General features: G+C 52.4%; 1 protein-coding gene across 3 annotated transcripts in view; it reads left to right on the top strand.

Annotated features, from left to right (window-relative positions):
- The window catches only part of TMEM184B (transmembrane protein 184B), a 47673-nt gene that overhangs the window by 17071 nt on the left and 6923 nt on the right, over positions 1-23679 (top strand). For all 3 annotated transcript variants that reach the window (XM_029079433.1, XM_029079432.2, XM_029079434.2), the window contains exons 2-7: positions 11403-11622; positions 12813-12978; positions 17636-17726; positions 18309-18384; positions 22090-22181; positions 22390-22559. In XM_029079433.1, the coding sequence (XP_028935266.1) occupies positions 11455-11622; positions 12813-12978; positions 17636-17726; positions 18309-18384; positions 22090-22181; positions 22390-22559 (763 nt within the window). In that variant the 5' untranslated portion in view covers positions 11403-11454. The remainder of the gene's footprint in view (positions 1-11402; positions 11623-12812; positions 12979-17635; positions 17727-18308; positions 18385-22089; positions 22182-22389; positions 22560-23679) is intronic.

Genomic DNA, 23679 nt, shown 5'->3' with positions numbered 1-23679 from the left:
GGTCCACCCAGCAGACCAGTGGCTGCGCCGGGATTAGAGTCCTGGTCCTTCTGACTCCCGGGCCCGTGCTCTTGCCACTAGGTCCCAAACACGTTCCTTGCCCACAGTGAGCTTTTTGTTAGCTAGGTCTTCCCTGGAGGCAGGCCGACCAGCCCCTGCTTTTCAGGAGTGAGGATGAACCCCTGAGGCTGCCGTCTCCAGGGTGACCCTTATATCTGACAGTCTCCAGTCCTCCCCTTCTTCGAAACCCTCTAAAATCACACCTCTCCCCTCCGTGTCGCTGAGGTAACCCCTTAAGCACTTTTATAATACTAATAATGTTGGTATTTGTTAAGCGCTTACGATGTGCCGAGCACCGTTCTAAGCGCTGGGGTAGATACAGGGTAGTCGGGTTGTCCCATGTGAGGCTCATAGTCTTCATCCCCATTTGATAGATGAGGGAACCGAGGCACCGAGAAGTCAAGCGTCTTGCCCAAAGTCACACAGCTGACAGGTGGCGGAGTCGGGATTAGAACCCACGACCTCCGACTTCTAAGATCGGGCTCTTTCCACTGAGTCACGCTGCTTCCCTATACTCACCCCAGGCCCATGACACTTAAGTACGTATCGTACTCTACTATTTCCCCAATCTAATTTTATTTTTATTATTATTATTATTATGGTATTTAAGCGCTTACTCTGTGCCGGGCACTGTACTAAACATTGGGGTCGATGCAAGCTAATCAGGTTGGACACAGCCCGTCCCCCATGTAGTGCTCAGAATCTTAATCCCCATTTTAATAATAATAACGTTGGTATTTGTTAAGCACTTATTATGTGCAGAGCACTGTTCTAAGCACTTAGGTAGATACAGGGCCCCACGTGAGACTCACAGTTAATCCCCATTTTACAGATGGGGTAACTGAGGCACAGAGAAGTGAAGTGACCTGCCCACAGTCACACAGCTGCCAAGTAGCAGAGCCGGGATACGAACCCCTGACCTCCGGCTGAGGTAACTGAGGCATGGAGCAGTGAGGTGATTTGCCCAAGGTCACACAGGTGCCAGATCCGAGAATAGAACCCATGCCTCTGCCCTCTCAGGCCTGGGATCTAACCACTAGATCACGCTGCTCTTCCTTAGTCATTTGTTTTATAAAAACAGGTCTCCCCTTGTAGTCAGCTCCTTGTGGGCAGAGATCCGCTTCTTCCAACTCTATTGCACTTTCCCAAACGCTCAGTACAACACTCTGCCCACAGGGTTACCTGACCCGGCAGCCCTCCAGGGACTTAGCGTTGTGCTGGGAGCTATTTGCAGTAGGTTAAGCAGACCTCGTCTCCCAAGGGCTTTTGGGCTTACTCAGATGACCCTGCTTGTAAGCATTCAGTCAATAGTAAAACTTCATTTCCTCTTACCCTAATCTATTTTAATGTCTCTCTCCCCCTATAGACTCTCTGCTGCTTGTGGACAGGAATCAGGTTAGCAGTTTTCTTGTAATAACAATAATAATGCTTACTATGTGCCAAGCACTGTTCTAAGCAAGATAATTGGGTTGGACACAGTCTCCGTCCCACACAAGGCTCACCGTCTCGATCCCCCTTTGACAGATGAGGGAACTGAGGCCCGGTGAAGTGACTTGCCCCAGGCCACACAGCAGACAGGTGGCGGAGCCAGGATTAGAACCCGTGACCTTCTGACTCCCAGGCCCGTGCTCTATCCACTCTGCCGTGTTGTAGTTTCCCAAGCCCTGTGTACGGTGCTGTGCACACAGTGAGTACCACTGATTGCTATGGTGAGCGCCTCCCGGGGCCCGAGCACTGTACTCAGGACTAGGGAGAGTGCAGTAGTCAGCCGTATTTACCGAACCCCTACTGTGTGCAGAGCGCTGTACTAAGCTCTTGAGGGCGTACAGTACAATAATAGACACATTCCCTGCCCATAACAAGCTGACAGCCTAGAGAGTAAATAAGTATGATCTCTGCCCCTCAAGGAGCTTGCCGTCTAGCAAGGGAGATATTGAAATAAATTTGATAGGAAAAAGGGACAGGCGAACCTCCGCGTCAAACAGATACTCTTTACCGTCGGCTTTAAAGCACTCAATCAGCTCGCCCGACCCTATACCACCTCACTCATCTGCTCCAGCCCAGCCCGCACACTCCGATCTCGTCTATCTCGCCCCCGACCCCTTTCCCATGTCCTCCCTGGAATCGGGAACTTCCTCCCCTCCATATGTGCCAGACCACCGCTCTCTCCACCTTCCGAGCACTATTAAGGTCACATCTCCTCCAAGAGGCCTTCCCCCGTTAAGCCCTTTCGTCCCCAGGTTGCTCTCTCTTCCGTGTCATCTATGCACTTCGATCTGTGACCTTTAGACATTTGATATTCACCCCACAGCCCGTAGGAATATATCTTTGAATTATATCTTATAAATCACTTAGTCATATTAATGTCTGTCTCCCCACCAGACTATAAACTCATTGTGGACAGGAAATGTCTGCTAATTCTGCTGTATTCTCCCAACCGCTTAGTGCAGCGATCAGCTCATAGTAAGCACTCAGTGAATACAATTGATTATTATATAAGTAATAAAGAATGTAAGATGTACAAAAGGGGTTGTGGAAGCTGCCGAGGTGCTTAGGTGGTGCTGAGGTTTATAAGCAGGATAGCTCAATTAATGGTATTTGAGTGCTTACTATGTACTAAGCCTTTGGGAGAGTACAGTGCAATGGGGCAACAGATGTTCCCTATCCGTAATGAGCTTACGTGAGTCATTAATTTGAGAGGGCCCCTTGGAGGAGGTGAACTTTTCAGTCGAGGGGAATGTGAGCAAGAGGTCAGCGGCGAGAGAGACGGGAACCAGGCACAGTTTAGCTTGGGAGCCTGAAGAGTGTGAGCTGAAGCTAGTGGGAGGGGAGGGTGGATAAGTAGGTGGGAAAGAACTGATTGAGTTTCTTAATGGGGGCAGTGAGGGATTTTTGCTTGATGGGGAGAGGAGTGGGCAACCGTCGCAGTTTCTTGAGCAGAGTGGAGATTTGTGCCGAACAGTATTTTTAGGAAGAATGATCCCGGCAGCAGAGCGAAGCATGAAGAGGAGAGGGGGAGGGGTGATGCAGTAGTCAAGCCAGGAATAGTCAGCATCTGGGCTGGTGAAATGTGACTTTTAGATCATCGACATCATCATCAGTGGTATTTATTGAACGCTTACTGTATGCAGAGCAGTGTAGGTACTAAGCGCCTGGGAGAGGACAAAACAACGGAGCTGGCAGGCACGTTCCCCGGCCGCCACGAATTCACAGTGTAGAGATGAAGAGGAAGGGGCGGGTGCAGGAAATGAGAGAAACGGGAAATGAGAGAAACAAGAAATAGGCAATCCCACGGTAAATCCTGGCGACGAGTTGAATACCTACAGAACGGAAATTAAGGACAAAGGGTGGGCTCAAGTGTGGTAAAAATGGGTGGCGGTTTTAGTGCTGGAAAAAGAGTTTGGAAGGCAAATACCCCCCCGCCACTGCCTGCTCCCTCCCTTAGAGATGAGTTGGAGAGTTTAAATCTCCATAGCCACCTCAGCCCATCCCCCAGTTACACTCTCGGGGACCCCGACTCCTTCCCCAAAAAGGCCAGTTAGTGCTTGGTGTCATGGAAATCGGATTGCATCCACCATTCCCACCCGCTCCAGGTCTCAGTCCTGTGCTCTTAATACAGGAAGCTCTCAATAAATTCCATCGATCGACTGATTAACCGGCCTAGGCTGTTGCTTCATTTACCCAGCCACCGTGAGAGAGGATGACTCTAAGAGTGGTGTTGGTTTTCCTGTTCAGAGTGTGAACTTCTCCTCCAAGTTAGTGGCTCCAGAGTCCACGCAGTGACCCAAGATCTCTGTCGGGGTTGAAAGTTCAACTCTCTGACTTCCTTCTGCAGTCTTAATATAGTGCTCCGCACCCAGTGAGTACTCATTAGGTACCATTGGTCGATTCGGGGCACTGGGGTGAAACCGACAAGGCTGCTCTGGACACTCCGGCCCCCCAGCCAGTGGGGAAAGGAGACAGAAGCAAACAGCTGAGGGGTCCATATCCCCGATGGACGGTGAGCAGGCTTTGCCTGGCTTGAGGTCCTAGCTTTCGGGGATTACTCGGAAACTGCCGTCTCTGCATTCAGTCAGTGGCATTTATTGAGTGCTTACTGTGTACAGAGCACTGTACTAAGCTTTTGGGAGAGTACAGTACAGCAGAATTAGCAGACACATTCCTTTTCTGACTTTACAAACCCACTCATCTCTCTCAAGCCACGCCCTGCACCTTGAAATCTAACTCTCTGAGGAGAGGCCTTCTCTATCTCCCGACCTTGCTCCTTGCCGGTCCTTCCCTTAGGATTTTTCCATTTGTCCCCGGTGGATTGAAGGGGCAGTTGGGGGTGGGGGCGGCAGGGGGGAAGGGATGGGGAACAGAAGCAGGGGTTATGTGTGCTTGGTCTCTGTCAGACTCCCCAGACTCCCGTCCCTCCACACCCCGGGCCTTTATAAGCAGTCTTAGGGCAATGGGTCTGATTAGATCCTATCTCTGACAGGCTCAGATGCAGTTACTTGTTCACTGAGACCTAATGAACTCACTTCCCTCAGGGGATGACTAGATCTGCAGAAGGAGAGAGAGTAACTTTCTTCCCTTAGTACAGTGCTAAGTGCTTAGTACAGTGCTTTGCACAGAGTAAGCACTCGACCAATATGATTAAACGAATTCTCTCCCTCCTCTTGTGAGAGATTGCCTCCCTCAGAGGGTTGGTCTAGGACATATTGCCATCCCTGGGACTCTCAGGGAGCTGGTGAACTACTTTTATACTTGGCCTCAGCATTAGTAAAAATAATTTAATATCTCCCAAACACCCTAAAGTGCTGGAGTAGCTACAAGATCATCAAGTTTGGCTCAGTTGCTGTCCCACAAGGGGCTTATGGTCTAAGTAGGAGAGCGAATTAACTGTAAATATTAACTTCAGTTTATCTCTGTATTGAGAGCGAGGGTTTGGGTTTGTTTTCCTTCTCTCACAAATGCTGTCAGAATGTGTGGTTAGGGTTCGGTAGATCTGTGACCGCCTCCCCTGACAAGGCCCCCGTCCACTCCCGCCGAGGGGGCTTTGGCACCGGACCAGGCTCAGGAATAGAGCCCAGCCCGGGGAAGTTCTTCGGTAAGTCGGGCAATCCGCTCAGGCCCCAGGAGACTGGGAGATCCCAGTTCCAAGCATCCCCAGGAGGCCAAACTGGAATTTGAACTTGCCCGGTGTGGGGCTGGGTATCAGTCCTTCCTCAGGACCCCTGAGGGTTTACCTGAAGGTAGATCGAACCAGGCTCGGGCCCCAGAAACACCAGAGGCTCCTCTGACTCGAGCCTGGCACGTACAGAGAGCAGAGCCACCCTCGGGTCGGTTAGGGGGGAGTGGTGGTCCCTCCCTTTCCTCCTCCTCCTCATGGGCTGGGAATACTGCTAGACCTGAATGCCAGAGTTGACTCTTAGGTGAGGTGGCTAGTGGTCATGCCTGGGCTAGTAGTTTTTCTGGGTTTTATCCTCCTCTGTAAGGGCGCATGCTTTCTCCTCCTCCAATCAGCCTTGCTCCTCTCCCTGAAGTGGCTGGAAAGGAGAGATCGTAGTGGAAGAAGGAGATCTGAGCCACTCACCCCTTAGCCTGGAAGGGAAGGAAGGTTAGAAAGAACCTCGAACTTCACGAGAGAATCGCCGACAATAGTTGAGTGTTTAATCTCCACTCGGCCCAGTGCGGCCTTTTTTGGTGAAGAAAGGGACCCGCCCCATTCCAAGTGGAGTTGAGCAGAAAGATTGTGTCTCCTCAGTCCCTTCTAATCGCGGTATTTGTGAAGCCCTTACTAGGCGCAGAGCACTATATTAAGCACTGGGGACTATACAAGGCAACCAGGCTGGTCACAGTTCCTGTCCTACATGGGGGCATGCAGCCCGTGTGTGTCGGGGGGCGGGGGATTCCCGCCCAACCCCCAAAAGGATCCAAGAACTGAAAATTAATAGAGCAGAAGAACCTCCATCGGAGGAAAAAAGGAGTGACTCAGGCTAAAAGGATTATTCTGTCATTCTTGAGGACCGGGAGGGGAGGACACAGGAGAATTCCTCTTTTCAAGAGCCCTGGGTTTGGAGTAGAGGAGGGCCTGAAAGTATGCAGGGGCTTGAAGCCTCACCAGTGGTTTGCCTGAGGAAGAGAGTTTCGGAAGAAGGTTCTCAGTCTCCTAAATAGACTGTACCCAAATGTGCTAATTAGTTACAAGTATAGCCCGGAGACCGTGGGTGTGTTCGAACCGGATGAGTGAGCCTGTCTTGGTTGGATCTTGAAATGATTTGGGGCCCTGAAAAACCAGTGAATGGAAATAGCATCTTCAGAAAGATTTTTGGGAAAAAAAAAAATCAGGAAAGATCCCCTCAGGCCAACGCAGAATGTGCTGGAAGGATAGGACAGAGAGCAAGCAGGAGTGGGAAGGTGACTTGTCAGGAGGGAAAAGAGGGAACTGGTGAAACATCAAAGACCAGCCTTCTTCTGAAAACAGGGAGGTTTGTTGGTGGTGGGTGGCACTGGGGTTCTGGCATCCCGTTTAAGATAATTGTGGTATTTATTAAGTGCTTGCTATGTGCCAGGCACTGTATTAAACACTGGGGTAGATACAAGCTCATCAGATTGGACATGGTCCATGTCCCACATGGGGTTTACAGTCTTAATCCCAATTTTACAGATGAGGGAATCGAGGCACAGAGAAGGGAAGTGACTTGCAGAGCCGGGATTAGAACCCAGGTCCTCCTGACTCCGAGACCTGTTCTCCATCCACTAGGCCACGCTGCTTCTCCAAGCCACACTGCCTGTTATGTGACCTGCGAAAGGTACTCCAGGATCCTATAGTTTGAGTGGATCTCCATCAGTCAACTGATCTTGTTTATTGAACACTTACTGCGTGCAGAGCACTGTACCAAGCACTTGGAAGAGTCCAGTGTAACAGGTGGACGTGTTCACTGCCCACAATGAGCTTACAGTCTAGGGGGAGCCAGTCATTAACAGAAATAAATTATTTAGATAGACATAAGTACTGTGGGCCTGAGGGAGAGGTGAATAAAGGGAGCAAATCAGGGAGATGCAGAAGGATTGAGGGCCTAGTCCGGGAAGGCCTTTTGGAAGAAGTGTTCCTTCAATAAGACTTCGAAGTTGGTGGGTCTGGTAATGCGGCTCCCTCTCCCCTCCTCCCTTCCTCCCTCCCCCTCCTACTTTCAAAATTATAAAATGGTAAGGAGTCATTGGGGCTTGGGGTCAGTGTGGAGAATTTTCTGGGCAGCGCGTTGTACCAGACCCTTGGTGAACGGCTAAAGGACATTTCCCTGACCTTTAGGAGCTTGCACTTCAGCGTGGGAGAGAAAATAGGCAAAACAGAAAAAACCTAGAGAGAGGTAATAGACACAAGTCAGCAGGACCGTAACATAGGTGGCCAGTTGGGCCAACCTGCCTGTCGAGATGTTTGTTCCATCCCAACTCGACTATGAGAGTCAGAAGGACCTGGGTTCAAATTCCGGCTCCGCCACTTGTCTGCTGTCTGACCTTGGGAAAGTCACTTCACTTCTCTGTGCCCCAGTTACCTCATCTGTAAAATGAGGATCAAGACTGTGAGTCCCTTGTGGGACGTGAACTGTGTCCAAACTTGTGTCTACCCCAGCGCTGAGTACAGTGCCTGACACATAGTAAGCGCTTAACAAATGCCGTAAAAAATAAAATCAGCCTCGTTCACCAATCTCTCTGCCCACAGTCTCTCCCCTCTCGGGTCCATTATTCCTTCTGCTGCATGGATCATTTTTCGAAAATATCATTCTGCACACACCTCCCCAGTCCTCTCCACATCAAGCAGCACAGCCTGGTGGATAGAGCGTGGGCCTGGGAGTCAGACGACCGTCGCTCTGCCACTCATCTGCTGTGTGACTCTGGGCAAGTTACAGTATTTCTCTGTGCTTCCGATAGTTCATCTGTGAAATGATGATTAAGACTGAGAGCTCTCTGTGGGCTAGGGACTGTGTCCAACTCACTGATCTCGTATGACTCCAGTGCTCAGTACAGGGCTTGGCACAGAGTAAACATTTAACAAATAACATTTAAAAAAAACAACTCTTGACCATCAGCATTAAGGCACTCACTCAGCTCTTTCCTTCCTACTTATTTCTTGTCTTCTCCCTCTACGCTCCTGCTCGCAGTCTTCATTCTCCCGGAGCCAGCATAATCAGTGCTCTTTGTTCTTGTCTCTCCCACTCCTGACCTCTTGCTCTCACATCCTCCCCAGGATTCCCCCCTTCAATTAATTAATTCTTCATTAAGCACCCTGGCCTAATGGATAGAAGAGGGGCTCGGGAATCAGAAGAACCTGGCTTCTTATCCCAGCTCTGCCTCTTGTCTGCTGGGTGCCCTTGGGCAAGTCACTTAACTTCGCTATCCTCAGTGACCTCATCTGTAAAATGGGGATGGAGACTGGGAGCCCCATGTGGGGCAGGGACTCTGTCCAACCTGATTAGCTTATCTCAACCCCTACCGGTAGTAAGCACTTAAATGCCATCATTATCATTATTATTCCCCAATTAATTTCTTATAACCCCAGCTGCCACATTGGCATTTTTTAAGCCTCTTAACCACTAAATGACTCACAACTCCCCATTGTGTTTAATGTACAGATCTTTATACTTTATTTCCTCTTCTCTGTAATTTATTGTAGTGCCTGTCTCCATCTCTTGATTGTTTAGCCCCTGGAGGGCAGGGATAGTAGTAATAATAATTGGGGTGGTTAAGTGCTTACTATGTGCCAGGCACTGTACTAAGCGCTGGGGTGGATACAAGCAAATCGGATTGGAAGCCGTCCCTGCCCCTTATGGGGGTCACAATCTCAATCCCCATTTTACAGATGAGGTAACTGAGGCACGGAGAAGTGACTTGCCCGAGGTCACACAGCAGACAAGTGGCAGAGCCGGGATTAGAACCCATGACCTTCTGACTCCCAGGCTGATGTCCTATCCACTGTGCCGTGCTGCCGGAAGTACTGGCAACATTCTGACCTTTGACCTGTGGCCTGATGCCCCTCCCTGCTTCTAGGTCGTCGTCCCCCACGTCTGTTGGGCCGGGCAGGGTGCTCGAGAAATCGAATTAACGTTGTCGTCACCCCTGGTCCCTTCTCCTCCCCACCCCCTCCACCCCAACCCTCCTGCCTGTCGTAGGGGAAGGAGCACGCGACGGCTCCTTGAGGCTCTGGGGGAACCGACGAGCGACCAAGCTGTCCGCTCCGGTGTCAGATGCTTCTCGAACCGGGCCTCCGGCCGAGGCCTCATTCATTCAATCGTATTTATTGAGTGCTTACTGTGTGCAGAGCACTGTACTAAGCGCTTGGAATGTCCAATTGGGCAACAGATAGAGACCATCCCTGCCCAGCGATGGGCTCACAGTCTAAAAGGGGGAGACAGACAACAAAACAAGTAACTTCCCTAAAAGTAGCTCATTGATCCAGCCTCGGTTTCAGGCCATGATCCGGTTGAATGAAATCGGAATGCTCTTGGAGCCCGACGGATTAGCTCCCAATAACCCCGTCGGCTACGATTATTTAGGTGTCTTGGAGCGGCGGCTTGTGTTACGGAGGCCGGCGGGTTCCAGATGGAGTATTTAGTAGTGGCCCACGGGGGGGTGACTTTGTCACTTGTCACCGGGTCCCCAAGGAGGCGGGGGGGGGGGGGGGGGCGGAGAAAATGGGTCATACTGGTCTTGTTTGGAAAGAAACCACACTTGTCCTTTACGGTGTCAGAAAACCAGGGGTGGAAGATGGGTTGGATCTGGGGGTGGTGGGTGTGAGTGACACAGGGTCACTTTGGCTGTTCAGAAGCATTTCAGCTCGGGGTGGTGGTATTAAACAGTTTCTGCCCCTCCCCACCGCCCCCTGTTTTATGGTATTTATCAAGCACTTATGTGCCCCAGGCACGGTATTAAGCGCTGGGTTAGGTACAAGATAATCAGGTTGAACACAGTCCATGTCCACCTGGGGCTCACAGGCTTAAATCCCCATTTTACACACTGAGGCACAGAGAAGTGAAGTGACTTGCCCCGAGTCACACAGCGAACAAGTGACAGATCTGGGATTAGAACTCAGGTCCTTCTAACTTCCAGGCCTGGGCTCTATCCGCTAAGCAGCACTGCCCTTCTCCTAGTAACTGGGCTCTTGGTTGTGGGGTGGTTTGTTTCCTTCCTGAATGAAAACATCGAAATCCCCCTGTAAACAATAATGATAATAACTGGTATTTTTAAGCACTTATTATATGCCAATCATTGTACTAGAGCGCTGGGGAAGATACAGAATAATCAGGTCCCACATGGGGCTCACAACCTAAGTAGGAGGGAGAACTGGTATTGAATCCCCCCTTCACAAATGAGGGAACTGAGGCACAGAGAAGGTAAGCAACTTGTCTGAGATCATAGAGCTGGTGGAGCCGGAATTGGAACCCAGGTCCTCTGATTTACAGGCCGGGGCTCTTTCCACTAGGCCCCGTGAATGTGTTTAACCGACTGTTACACTGTACTCCTCCAAGTGCTTAGTGAAGTGCTCTGCACCCAGTAAGCACTCAGTCAAGCAAACAATAGTATTTATTGAGTGTTCACTGTGTGCGGAACACTGTACAAGAAGAGCGGTGGTTGGTGTAAAGTGGGTAAATGAATGAAGCAATGTGGCTCAGTGGAAAGAGCCCGGGCTTGGGAGTCAGGTCATGGGTTCTATTCCCGGCTCTGCCACTTGTCCGCTGTGTGACTTGGGCAAGTCTATTCACTCCTCTGGGCCTTAGCTACCTCATCTATAAAATGAGGATTAAGATTGTGAGCCCCAGGTGGGACAACCTGATCACCTTGTATCACCCCAGCACTTAGAACAGTGCTTTGCACATAGTAAGTGCTTAAATACCATCATTATTACCATTATTATTATGAATGAGTGGAGAAGCAGCGTTTGCTAGTGGAAAGAGCCTGGGCCTGGGAATCAGATGGACCTGGGTTCTCATCCCAGCTCCTCCATTCATCTGCTGTGTGACCTTGGACAAACCCCTTCACTTCTCTGGGCCTCAGTTCCCTCATCTGTAAAATGGAGAATAGACTGTGAGTTCTATATGGGACAATGACTGTGTCCAACCTCATTAGTTTGTATCTACCCCAGTGCTGGGGATTAAGACTGGGAGTCCCACGTGGGACAGGGATTGGTGTCGAACCTGATTAGTTTTTATCTATCCCAGCGCTTTATAGTGCCGGGCACATAGTAAGCGCTTAACAGATACCATTTAAAAAAAAAACAAACTCCCCTGAACTCGCCAGTGGTCGTTCCCTTGCCCCAGCATCCGTCTGCCCCAGCTTGAATGGGTGCTCTCCCCTTGCAGGTTCTTGGTGACCTGCCCCAGCAGGGGTCCCCTCCAGGGCCCCCGAGGCACGATGTTGGTGACGGGCGCCTCTCCGACGGCGGCCGCGGCCCCCAGCGTCTCGTCGGGGCCCGCCGGCAGCCCGGCCGTCGTGGAGCAGCCCATATTCCTGATGACGACGGCGGCCCAGGCCACCTCGGGCTTCTTCGTGTGGACGGCTCTGCTCATCACCTGCCATCAGGTGCGGGGCGGCCCCGGCTCCTTCCCTGCCCCCTCTTGCCCTCCCCCGTCCTCTCCCACTGCAGAGGGGCGGGCCTCGGTCCAGTCCGGGGACCCCCGGCCGGCTGAGAGAGAACTGACCCCAGAAGACATTGTGAGCCGCCCCAGACCAAAAGCAGCATGGTCTAGTGGCTAGAGCTCAGGGCTGGGAGTCAGAAGGACTTGGGTTCTAATCCCGGCTGTGCCGCTTGTCTGCTGAGTGACCTTGGGCAAGTCACTTCACTTCTCTGGCCCTTATTTACCTCATCTGTAAGTTGGAAATTAAGACTGTGAGCCCCTTGTGAGACGGGGACTGTATCCAACCCGATTAGTTCTTAGTACAGTGCCTGGCACCTAGTAAGCACTTAACAAATACTGCTATTATTATTATTATTTGTCTGATCTGCTTATATATTTTGATGGTTTTCATTAAGCACTAGCGAAGATACGAGGCAGTCAAGTTGGACACCGTCCACGTCCCTCATGGAGCTTACGGTCTTAATCCCCATTTTACAGGGGCGGTAACCGAGGCAGAGTTAAATGACTTGCCCAAGTTCACGCAGCAGACAAGCGGCAGAACTGGGATCGGAGCCCAGGTCCTTCCGACTGCCAGGCCGTCGTTCTGTCTCCTGGGCCATGCTGCCTCTCGTTGCAATCCCATTACTTAGCACAACGGTTGGCATATAGTAAGCACTCAACAAATACCGCAGCAATGATGGTTCTTAATCCTGACGCCGTTGTAATTCCCCAAACTCCTAGTCCGGTGCATTGCACCCAGCAGACATCCAGGCAGTACAATGGATTGATTTTGCTGGATGAGTTTGCGGCAGTCAGGGGGGTTCTCAGTAGGAGATGAATCTCCCCCGCTTGCCCCCCCCCCCGATGGACCTGTCCCTTGCAAGGATAAAAAAGCGATGTGTAAAGTGTATCTTTATCCGTTTTTAACGTTTTACTGGGCTAAGCGGAGGATGACCTCTTAAAGTAGTCTGATTGGGAAACCTGTTTTGGGGAGGGAAGCTGCTAAAAGGGAAGGGAAGGGACCCCCCACCCGGGCCCCTGAGGGGCGGGGGCTGAGGCTCTGGTTCTCCTCCCGCTGCGGCTCAGAAGAGAGGACCCCTCCCCGGCCTCCCCTCCCGGTCCCTCTGGTGAGCTCCCCTCTGCCCGGCCTTCTAGATCTACATGCACCTGCGCTGCTCCAGTTGCCCCAACGAGCAGCGCTACATCGTCCGCATCCTGTTCATCGTGCCCATCTACGCCTTCGACTCCTGGCTCAGCCTCCTGTTCTTCACCAACGACCAGTACTACGTCTACTTCGGCACCGTGAGGGACTGCTACGAGGGTGAGCGAGACGGGGGGTCCTGGGGGTGGTCTCGGCCCGTGCCGGGGACGGGGTGAGGGCGGGTCTGGGAAGCGGGAGGCGACGGGGGGTTGTGTTTCCTGCTGTGGAGAGAAAACAGGCCTGAGAGTCAGAGCACCTGGGTTCTAATCTCGGCTCCACCAGTTGCCTCCGTGTGACCTTGGCCAAGTCACTCAGCTTTGTCTTCAGGCCTCAGTTTCCTCAGCTGCAAAATGGAGCGTCAAGATGTTTTTTTTCCTCCTCAGACCGTGAGCCTCGTAGGGAACGGGGACTGTGTCCAACTTGATTACCTTGTACGATGCTTGACATACAGTAAGCGCTTAACAGATGCCACCTTATTATTAAAGGGGAGGAAACCGAGGCCCAGAGAGGTTTGGCGCCTCACTCAAGGACACCCAGCAAGTCAGCGGATGAGGCGCAAATAGAATGAAGGTTCCGCGGCTCCTAGCACTCTGCAGGTGATTGTCTGTTGCTGCCAAGCAACCAGGGAGGGAGAGAAGGAGCCAGGGAGCAGCCTTGGGCCTGTGGAGACTTGAGTTGATTCTGCCGGAGAAGCATGAGCTGAGCCTGGAACTCCTTATGATTCCTTGGCCCTCGGGCTCCTCCTCTGCCCTCCTGCCCTGTTCCACCCCAGCAGGGCGCCCGTTATATCCACCCCTGGGTGCAGATTCCTCTTTTTTGTTTTGATTTTTATGGTATTTGTTAAGCGCTTACTCTGTGCCAGGCCCTGTACTAAGCGCTGGGGTAGATACACGCTAATAAGATTGGACACATGTCCCACAGGGAGCTCACAGTCCTAATCCCCATTTTTCAGGTGAGGTAACTGAGGCCCAGAGAAGTTTGTGTATTCATTGTCATATTTATTGAACGTTTACTGTGTGCAAAGCACTGTACTAAGCGCCTGGGAGAGGGCAGTATAACAACAAGCAGACCATTGCCTGCCCACGCGACTTGCCCATCGTCACACAGCAGGCAGGTGGCGGGGCGGGGATTAGAACCCAGGTCTTTCTGACTCCCAGGCCCGTGTTCTATCTGCTGGGCCGCATTGCTTCTCAACCAGTCCGCTCTGCTGGTGGCTCTCCCTCCTCTTGGACTTGGGTCAGCTGAGATGTAGCCAAGGCTGGAGGCGGGGAAGTTTGGACCAAGCTTGGGTGGCCCTCTGGCCGCCCCCTCCCACTTAGGAGTGGGAGGGCTGTGGGGTGACTGGGGCAGGTGGATGCCATTCATTCATTCGTATTTATTGAGCGCTTACTGTGTGCAGATAAACGCTTGAAGGAGTTCAATATAATAATAGACACATTCCCTGCCCACAGTGAGCTTACAGTTTAGAGAGGGAGAGGTGTCCCCATGGGTTAGCAGGATTTCACAGCCATTTCTGCCGGGACACGGGAGTTGGGTTTTCATGAAGGGAAATCGGGTTCTTGTGAACCATTAACCACTGATATGCTCCCTTCATTCATTACCCCCTCCTAGCTCTACAGCACTCATGTCCGTATCTGCAATTTATTTTACATATATTCACGTGCGTCTCCCCCGCTTCTAGTCTGTAAGCTCATTGTGGACAGGGAATGTGTCTATTGCCCTCTCAAGTGCTTAGTGCAGGGCTCTGCACACAGTGAGTGCTCAGAAAATACCATCAAATGGATTGAGAGACAATTAAGGGGTCGGAGGGGAACCCCCGACTCTTCACAGGCTGGGTGACAGGGTGGTTCATTATTGCCCTTCCGTCGTGGCTTACCCACCCTAGAGGGGTGCACCATCAGCTCCCAGCCTCACGGCCAAAACCCCTTCCCCTCTTGGCAGATCCGGCTCGCCCTTTTAATGGGCGGGTCTCGACCATATCATATATTTTTTTTTGGTTCGCGGCTTCTCGGGTCACAAGGCCACCCCTGGGAGATGTGGTTCAGAAATGACTGTTGAGCTCATTCATTCATTCATTCAATAGTATTTATTGAGGGCTTACTCTGTGCAGAGCACGCAGGGAACTTGTCTGCCCACTCTGGTATATTGTACTCTCCCAACGCTTAGTCCAATGCTCTGCACTCAGTAAGTACTCAATAAATACGGGAAGCAGCATGGTGTAGTGGATAGAGCCTGGGAGTCAGGAGGTCATGGGTTCTTACCCCGGCTCTGCCACTTGACTGCTGTGTGATCTTGAACAGATCGCTTCCCTTCCCCGGGCCTCAGTTCCCTCATCTGTAAAATGAGGATGAAGGCTGGGAGCTCCACGTGGGACAGGGACCGTGTCCAGTCCTATTTGCTTGTGTCCACCCCAGAGCTCAGTACGGTGCTTGGCACATAGTAAGCACTTAACAAATACCATTATTATTACTAAATATGATTGATTAGCATAGAATCCGGGATGAGCCCAAATCCCCGACTCCTTCCGTAAATGCTATTCTGCAACGTCTCCCGTTCCCCCTAAGGCACTCCTTTGGGGAGTCACAGCAGAGTAAGGGAGAAGCCCCCTGGGCCTGGGAGAAGGACAGTCCCCTCCAGCTCCTCCTTTTTGGAAGAAGGAAAGCCGGAGGGATTTCCTGAGCTCCTTCACCAGGGACACCTATCAGCACAGGCAGAGCCGGGATTTAATAACCGTGGACTTCATTAAGCTCTTACTAAGGCACTCTGCTAAGCGCTGGGGTAGATAAAAGGAAATGGGGTTGGATTTGGCCCCAGTTGGTGCTGGTGAGAAGCACCGTGGCTCAGTGGAAAGAGCCCGGGCTTGGGAGTCAGCGGTCATGGATTCTAATCCCGGCTCTGTCACTTGTCAGCTGTGTGACCTTGGGCAAGTCACTTCACTTCTCTGGGCCTCAGTGACCTCATCTGGAAAATGGGGATGAAGACTGTGAGCCCTATGTGGGACACTCTGATTACCTTGTATCTACCCCAGCGCTTAGAACAGTGCTCAGCACATAGTAAGCGCTTAACAAATACCAATTACCTTTGTACCTCCTTACTAGTCAGGCCCTACTTTCTGCTCCCGGAGCCAGGGTCTTGTTTATGGGCTTTCGTGCCTGTGAATGCAGCAGAGTAGAGGGTTCGGGGGCCCACCCACCCACCCCGCCCTCCCCAGAGAACAGTCTGGCCCGTACACCCTCCCGAGCCCATTTCTGTGCAGACCGTTCCTCCCCCAACTTGAGTCATCTGGGGCTAGCCGGAGGTCTGTCGCTCTGTAAAACCCATCACCCGCTAGTGGTCTTTCTCAGCAAGGGCGACTGTCAAACAGCTCAGACTTTCAGCACGGGCTCAGGGTGGGATGCTTGCCGGACGCAGGCCTGGATGGTTTCTTTCTCCTGCCTGGAGTTGAGAAGGAGAGAGGGAGAGAACATGAAAAAACATACACACACAGAGTCAGCCGGCATGAATCGACTGGATGCTTAGAGCGGGTGGTGTAATAACATACTGGATGTCATGTGCATTACTTCCCTCTGCAAAGGAGTGAATCCCCCCACCCCACCCACCTTCTCCCCTTTCCAGCGAAAGATTTCTTTTTCTTGTAAGCAACCATGTGAGTAACGTTGAGTGAATTAGCAGTTGTGGGGGCGAAGGTCCCGAGATCACGTTCTCAGACTGACTCTGGTAATCTCTGATCGGAAAGTCCGCGTCACACCGCCTGGGGCAGGAAAATCTGTAAAGAAGCAGCGTGGCCTAGTGATTTATTTATTTATCTAATTTATTTATTTTTATTAATGTCCCCCTCTAGGCTGTGAGCTTGTTGTGGGCAGATATTATATTGTACTCTCCCAAGCACTTAGTACAGTTCTTTGCACACAGTAAGAGCTCAATAAATATGATTATTATTGTTAGTAATAATAGTGAAAAGAGCCTGAGCCTGGGAATCAGAGGACCGGGATTCTAAACCCGGTTCTGCCACTTTGAACTTGGGCAAGTCACATAACTTTTCTGTGCCTCAGTCCATCTCATCTGTAAAATGGGGATTAAGACAGCCCCAAGTGAGACAAGAACTGGGTCCAACCTGATTAGCTTGTACCTACCCCAGCACTTGGTACGGTGCCTGGCGCATGGCAAGCGCTTAACAAATGCCATTTAAAGAAAAAAGACAAAAGGGAGGGATAGTGCCTTCCTCCTCCCTCCACCAAGGAAATGCAGTGGATTTGAGGGGGTTTCTGAAAGGCCAGGAAGAAGTGGGACATGGGCCAGCTGAGATGATGGACTGATGACATTTGGTTTTTTCAGTTCCCTTTGCTCCTGGATTCCTCCTGCTCTTTCATTCATTCATCAGCACTGAGCTTGCACTGCGGGAATTAGAGAAGAGAAAACGAGGCGCTCTTCCAGTCCTGAGTGTGCTTACAACTGATGGGTTGGCGGGGGCGTCGGCCGTTGTGGCAGGGGGACTGTCTCTCTAAAATGGGGTTGAAGTACCTCTTCTCTCTCCCGCTTAAGACTGCAAGCCCCATGTGAGACAGGGACTGTATCTGCCCTGATTAACTGGTATCTACTCCCAGCACTTAGTACCTAGTAAGCACTTAAGAAATACCAAAATAAGGAAAAATAAGAAATAAATTGTCCCCGGTGTCACCCACCAAGCCACCGGTTCTCCCGCCTCCATTCCAAGCCCCAGCTGTCTCATTCCAGTGTGGAATTCCTCACGTGGTCCATCTGGGTTCTGTGTCCGCAGCCTTTGTCATCTACAACTTCCTGAGCCTCTGCTACGAATATCTCGGAGGAGAAAGCGCCATCATGTCTGAGATCCGGGGGAAGTCCATTGAGTGAGTATCGAGCGTCTGTCCCCCGGACCGCCGCGCTCCCCTCCCCGGGTCTGATGTCCCCCCCCGAGTCCAGCGCGGCCCGGGATGCGGAACTGACCACCCGGGGGACCTGAACTCTCCCTGGTCCCTCCTCTCCTTCCCCGTTGAGCCACGGGATCCCGAGCCGGCTTCCAGCCGACGCGACAGCTCCGCCGACTTTCCCTTCCCTTGTTAGGGAGGGGTTAAAGGAGCAGATTTCCTTAGGGGGACGCCTGGTCTCCGGGAGGGACCAGCCTGAAAGCCCCTCCCTCTGCACGGCCAGATTTAGCGAGGCTCTCCCTGTTCCAGGGATCTACTGAGGCTTGTCTGGCTCTGGAGGAAGCAGGCCGCCTCCTCTCCCCCCTACCCCCATCGTGTTCTCCCTTCAACCCCTCTCCCCCAACCAGTACAGGGCTTTGCTCTGCTTCCTGCTGACCCTCCTCCCTCCCTCTGGCTCATCTCCCCCCTTACCCCCCTCACACACAAACACACAGCTTACAGGGCTCTGCTCCACTTCCTGCTGGCCCTCCTCTGACCTGCCCGCCTCCTGGGAATCCCCCTCAGGTCCAGCTGCATGTACGGGACCTGCTGCCTGTGGGGGAAGACTTACTCCATTGGATTCTTGCGGTTCTGCAAACAGGTACGGCAGTGGGGGGCGGCGACCTAGCGGCGAGGGAGAGTGGCCCCGGAGCAGAGGAGAGATGGGCTGGGCCGGGCCTCCCCGGCCCACGCCTCGGGTGAACGATCGGGGACGGCCTAGGAATGACAAGTCCGGGGGCGACTGTGTTGTTCTCAGCAATCTCTGCCTCGTCTGTAAAATGGGAGATTAAGACTATGAGCCCCACGTGGCACAGGGACTGTGTCCAACCCGATTTTCTTGAATCCACTCCAGCGCTTAGAGCAGTGTCTCACACCTAACCAGTGCTCAACAGATACACAGTCATAGCTGTTAGTATTATTATTAGCACTGTCGAGGAAGGCGGGGTGGGGGTTTGGAAGAACCTCCCCGCCATGATTCCCCACCAAACCCCCGTCTTGGGGACCAACATGGTTTAAGACTCCAAACTCCCACCTCCCTGCCCCTTCCAGCCAGGCTCAGGCCCAGAAGTCGAAAGTTTCAGCACCCTTTTTTCAGAGGGAGGTGGGGAGAGCACTGTCCGAAACAAAAGTCAAAGTAACCCGCAGCTTTACTTGAAATGGTACACTTCCTTTACTTGGTGGCTGTTCCATTCCAAAGCCCATTAGCAGCTTTCGCTTCTGAATAGCGTATGGGTCAGCTGTTGCTTTCTATCCGAACCCAGCTCCCCCGTCATCTCTTGGTGGTCCCCGGCAGCCGCCCCCAAACCGCTCAAAGCCCCTGTGTCGGCTGGACGGTGGAGGACCGGTCTCCCCCGAAACCCTGAAGCGGCCTCCTCACCGAGGGGGACCCGAGATCGGCCCCTTCACTCTCCTTAAGTAGGAGGTCGGCTCGGAGCCGATAGAGGGGACGAGTCTCACCCTGAGACATTGCAAGTGTTGGAGGTGGGAGAGAGGGGTCCCTCTGCCCTCTCAGGGCTTGGAAGAGGAGGGGACCCTCTTTCTCATTCCCCACCGGCATCCTCACCGCTCAGGGTCCCTGCTGCGCCCCAGCCCGTCATTTGGTATCCCCCCCCGGCCCCCTGGTATCCAGATCCTTCCCTTGCACCACCACGCCCAGATCGCAGAGCTCTCGGCCACAGGGGAAACCCACAGGCCAGCTGGCTGCACACTAACCTAAAGGATGCCGACTTCCTTGTTCCCTCGGCCATCCTAATGCTGCTGTTCCTGAACTGGGGTGCTGTCCCTGTGGGCCGTGACCCTGTTGGAAGCCCATTGCTTAGTAGAATAAGACAGTTTGGCCTAGTGGATAGTGCATGGGCTTGGGAGTCAGAAGGTCATGGGTTTTAATCCTGGCTCTGCCACCTGTCTGCTGTGTGACTTCGGGTAAGTCACTTCACTTCTCTGGGCCTCAGCGATCTCATCTGTAAAAGAGAGATTGAGACAGTGAGCCCCATGTGGGTCAGGGACTGTGTCCATCCCGATTTGCTCATATCCACCCCAGAGTTCAGTACAATGCCCGGCACATAGTTAGTGCCTAAGAAATACTACAATTGTTATTATTATCATTGTTAGGGGTATTTGTGGCTTACTATGTGCCAGTCACCAGGGGAATGCACAATATAGGCAGATATCAGACACAATCCCTGACCCACATGAGCCTCTAGACTGCAGTCCTCTAAACTGTAAGCTTGTTGTGGGCAGGAACGTGTCAGTTATATTGTTATATCATGCAATGTAACTCTCCCACGCACTTAGTACAGTGCTCTGCACACAGTAAATGCTCAATAAATAGTATTGACTGACTTGCAGCCTAAGTGGGAGGGAGAACTGGTATCTAAATTCCATTTGACAGATGAGGAAACTGAGGCCCAGAGAAGTTGTGACTTGTTCAAGGTCACCCAGCTGGGATTAGAATCCAGGTCCTCTGATTCCCAGGGCCCTGCTCTTTCGACTAGGTCAGTGCTGCTCCTCTGCCTCCTGGGGCAAATCTCCCTCTCTCTGAAAGGGGCCAGAGAGCTGCTTTCAGGTTCAGTTTGCCTCCCCTTGGTTCCTAATCATTAAAAATGCCACTAGAATTCATATCCAGCTTTAAATTTTCCCAAAAGCTTTTCACCTCAGTTATCTCATTTTTTTCCGACATTCCCGGGAAGTATGTAGAGAGAGAGTCTCTATCCCCATTTTCCAGCTGAGAAAACTGAGGCCCAGGGAGCTTAAACTGCTTGGCCAAGGCTGCCCTCTTGGCCTGGAGCTGGCAAGAACTCAAGTCTCCTGACCAGCTGAGCCTTTTGCTCCTTCCAGTAGACCAAGCTGCCTTTCCTGGGGAGTTTCCAAGAGCGAAGCTCCTGGCCCACGAGGCTGTTAAGTAAATGGTTAAACAACGCGGATCAGGGCGGGGGAAGTTCTGAAGTCTTTGTTTACCAGCTCGCATGTCCTGGTTCCTGTCCCAGCCCTGACTCACTGGCTTTTGTTTGGGTGTGTGTCGGGTTTTGTTTTTTCGGGGTTTTTTTCCTCTCTCTCTCTCCTAATTCTCCTTATTTCACGAACCCGGCAGGTGCCTCCCGATAACAGATCGTCATTCAGCCTCTCCCCCAAGTCACACACATGTTGTAGGGTTTAAAAAAAAAAATGGGGGTGGGAGGTGGAGGGCAAGAGAACGGGGAGAAGGTCACCTGCAGACCTTCTCTGGGTTATCCGGGCAAGAGTGGTAATTGGGCTGTCGGTGTGGTGCCCCCCGGTTCCATAGCAGGTGGAGTGGTGGAAACAGCAGCAGGGTGGCCTAGTGGAAAGAGCACGGGCCTGGGAGTAAGAGGACCCGTGTTCTAATCCCAGCTCCTCCATTTTGTCTGCTGTGTGACTTTGAACAAGTCACTTCTCTGGGCCTCGCTTACCTAATCTGTAAAACAGGGATTAGTACTGAGAGCCCCATGTCCAACCTGATTATCTTGCATCCATCCCAGCGCTTAGTACAGTGCCTGGCACATAGTAAGCGCTGAACAAATGCCATCCCCCCTCCCAAAAAAAGCTAATAGCCGTTGGCATTTGGTCTCCAAAGAAGGGAGAAAATTGGTGACCTGGGGACGAGGAAGGAGGATTGAGGGTGACGGGAAGGGGAAGCTGTTTTAGAAAGAGGAAAGAGCGGTCCTGGGGATGCCCAAGACAAACCTGTTGATGGCCTCTCCTCTTCTTTGTCCTGGTGGGACAGAGGAAGGGTTCCAGGACCGGCTACCCTTTGCCCTGGATAGTCTACATTCTGTGGTACTCAAAGGCAGGGGACTGGACCGGATAACCCTTTGCTGTCCCTTCACGGTGCCAGGATGCTATCAAACAATCAGTCGTATTTACCGAAGGCCTGCAGTTCACAGAGTACTGAAATAATAATAATATTGGACTTGTTAAGCGTTCTCTATGTGCTAAGCACTGTTTTAAGCCTTTGGGGTAGATACAAGTTAATCGGTTGGGTCACGGTTCCTGTCGCACATGGGGCTCTGCCTCTTAATCTCCATTTTACGGATGAGGTAACAACCCCAGAGAAGTGACTTGCCCAAGGGAACTGAGGCGCAGAGAAGTAAAGTGATTTGCCTAAGGTCACACAGCGGACAAGTGGCCGAGGCAGGATCAGAACCTGTGACCTTCTGGAAGATGCCCAGGCCCGGGCTCCGTCCACTACGTCATGCTGCTTCTCAGCCAGGGGCCTGGGGCTGCGGGTCTGAATACCGTCACAGTTGGGCTCTCTCCTTCTCCCCTCCCCGGCTCCACCTCACCTCAGGCCACTCTGCAGTTCTGTGTGGTGAAACCCCTCATGGCCATCAGTACGGTGATCCTCCAAGCCTTCGGCAAGTACCGGGACGGTGACTTTGAGTAAGTGAACACGTCCGGGGCCGGGATCGCCGTCAAGGCGAGCGCTGTCCCGTGTGCCACAAGGCCGAGGGAGGGGGTCCGGCTGGAGGAGGCCGGGAGGGGTGAGGCTCGAGCGACGAGGGGTGGGGAGGGCCTGGGCATTTTCCCAAGGGCGCAGCGGGCGGGTCGGGTGGCCGGGGCACATCCTCAACCCCCCCGGCCGTTGCAGCGTCACCAGCGGCTACCTCTACGTGACGATCATCTACAACATCTCCGTCAGCCTGGCCCTGTACGCCCTCTTCCTCTTCTACTTCGCCACCCGCGAGCTGCTCAGTCCCTACAGCCCAGTCCTCAAGTTCTTCATGGTCAAGTCCGTCATCTTCCTTTCCTTTTGGCAAGGTGAGATTCCGGCCTGGGCCCCCGTGGGACTCGGTGGCTGCTGGTTTTGCCCCATCTGCTCATCCCTCCTCCCTCCCGCACCTCCACCACACACACACACACACACACTCACACACCAGAGTCTGCCCCCCTCCTGGTGTTCCTGAGCGGCTTAACCTGGCTGGGGCTTCAGGCCTCCAAGCGCGGGCATTCGGGGCCCTGGTGATGTCACTGTCATAGCATAATAATAATAATAATGTTGGTATTTGTTAAGCGCTTACTATGTGCCGAGCACTGTTCTAAGCGCTGGGATAGGTCCCATGTGAGGCTCACACTCTTAATCCCCATTTTACAGATGAGGTAACTGAGCCACCGAGAAGTTAAGTGACTTGCCCAAAGAAACACAGATGGCAGGTGGTGGAGCCGGGATTAGAACCCATGACCTCTGACTCCTAAGCCCAGGCTCTTTCCACTGAGCCACGCTGCTTCCCATAGCGTGTCATATCATCGTCATTATTAATGATGGCTGCGGTCTTACTGTGTGGTAAGCACTGGGGAAGATCTAATAGAGGCAGAGATGCAGCCCTCGTCCCACATGGGACTCACAGACTAAGGGGGAGAGAGAACGAGTATTCCTCATTTTGCAGATGAGGAAAGTGAGGCGTGGAGAAAGTGACTTAAGGTCACACGGGAGATAAATGATGGGGTTGGGATTAGAAGCCAGGTCACCTGATTCTCGGGCCTGAGCTCTTTCCACTAGCCACGCTGCTGATTGATTGTGGAGACAGAGAGGCTTTAAATATTTGTCCTGGGAGGAAGATAAACACGGTGTTGGGTTTACCACCCCACTCTGCTTGTCTTGGATTTCTTTTTTCTTTTCAAGTTCTCCGGCTGTCATTCTTGCCCCTTCCCCCGGCCCCTCCCCCAATTCCCACCCTTCCTTTGGTCTCCACATCAGAGAGCCTGGGCTCTGCAGCAGGGGCGGAGCAAACACTCCCTCTTCCTCTGGCTGCCATCTCTGGGCTCAACACCAAATCCCTCCTCCAGGACCCGCCCCTCTGGTGGCTCATCCCCAAGTGGCCATGCACGAGGGAGCGATGGGTTGGGTGGAGCAAGGGGTCGCTTCCTCCTCAGGCCCAGT

Source organism: Ornithorhynchus anatinus, chromosome 14 (assembly GCF_004115215.2).
Source record: "Ornithorhynchus anatinus isolate Pmale09 chromosome 14, mOrnAna1.pri.v4, whole genome shotgun sequence".
Classification (NCBI taxonomy): Eukaryota; Metazoa; Chordata; class Mammalia; order Monotremata; family Ornithorhynchidae; genus Ornithorhynchus; species Ornithorhynchus anatinus.
The sequence above is the reverse complement of the archived record's forward strand: the minus strand, read 5'-3'. Positions and strand labels throughout refer to the sequence as shown.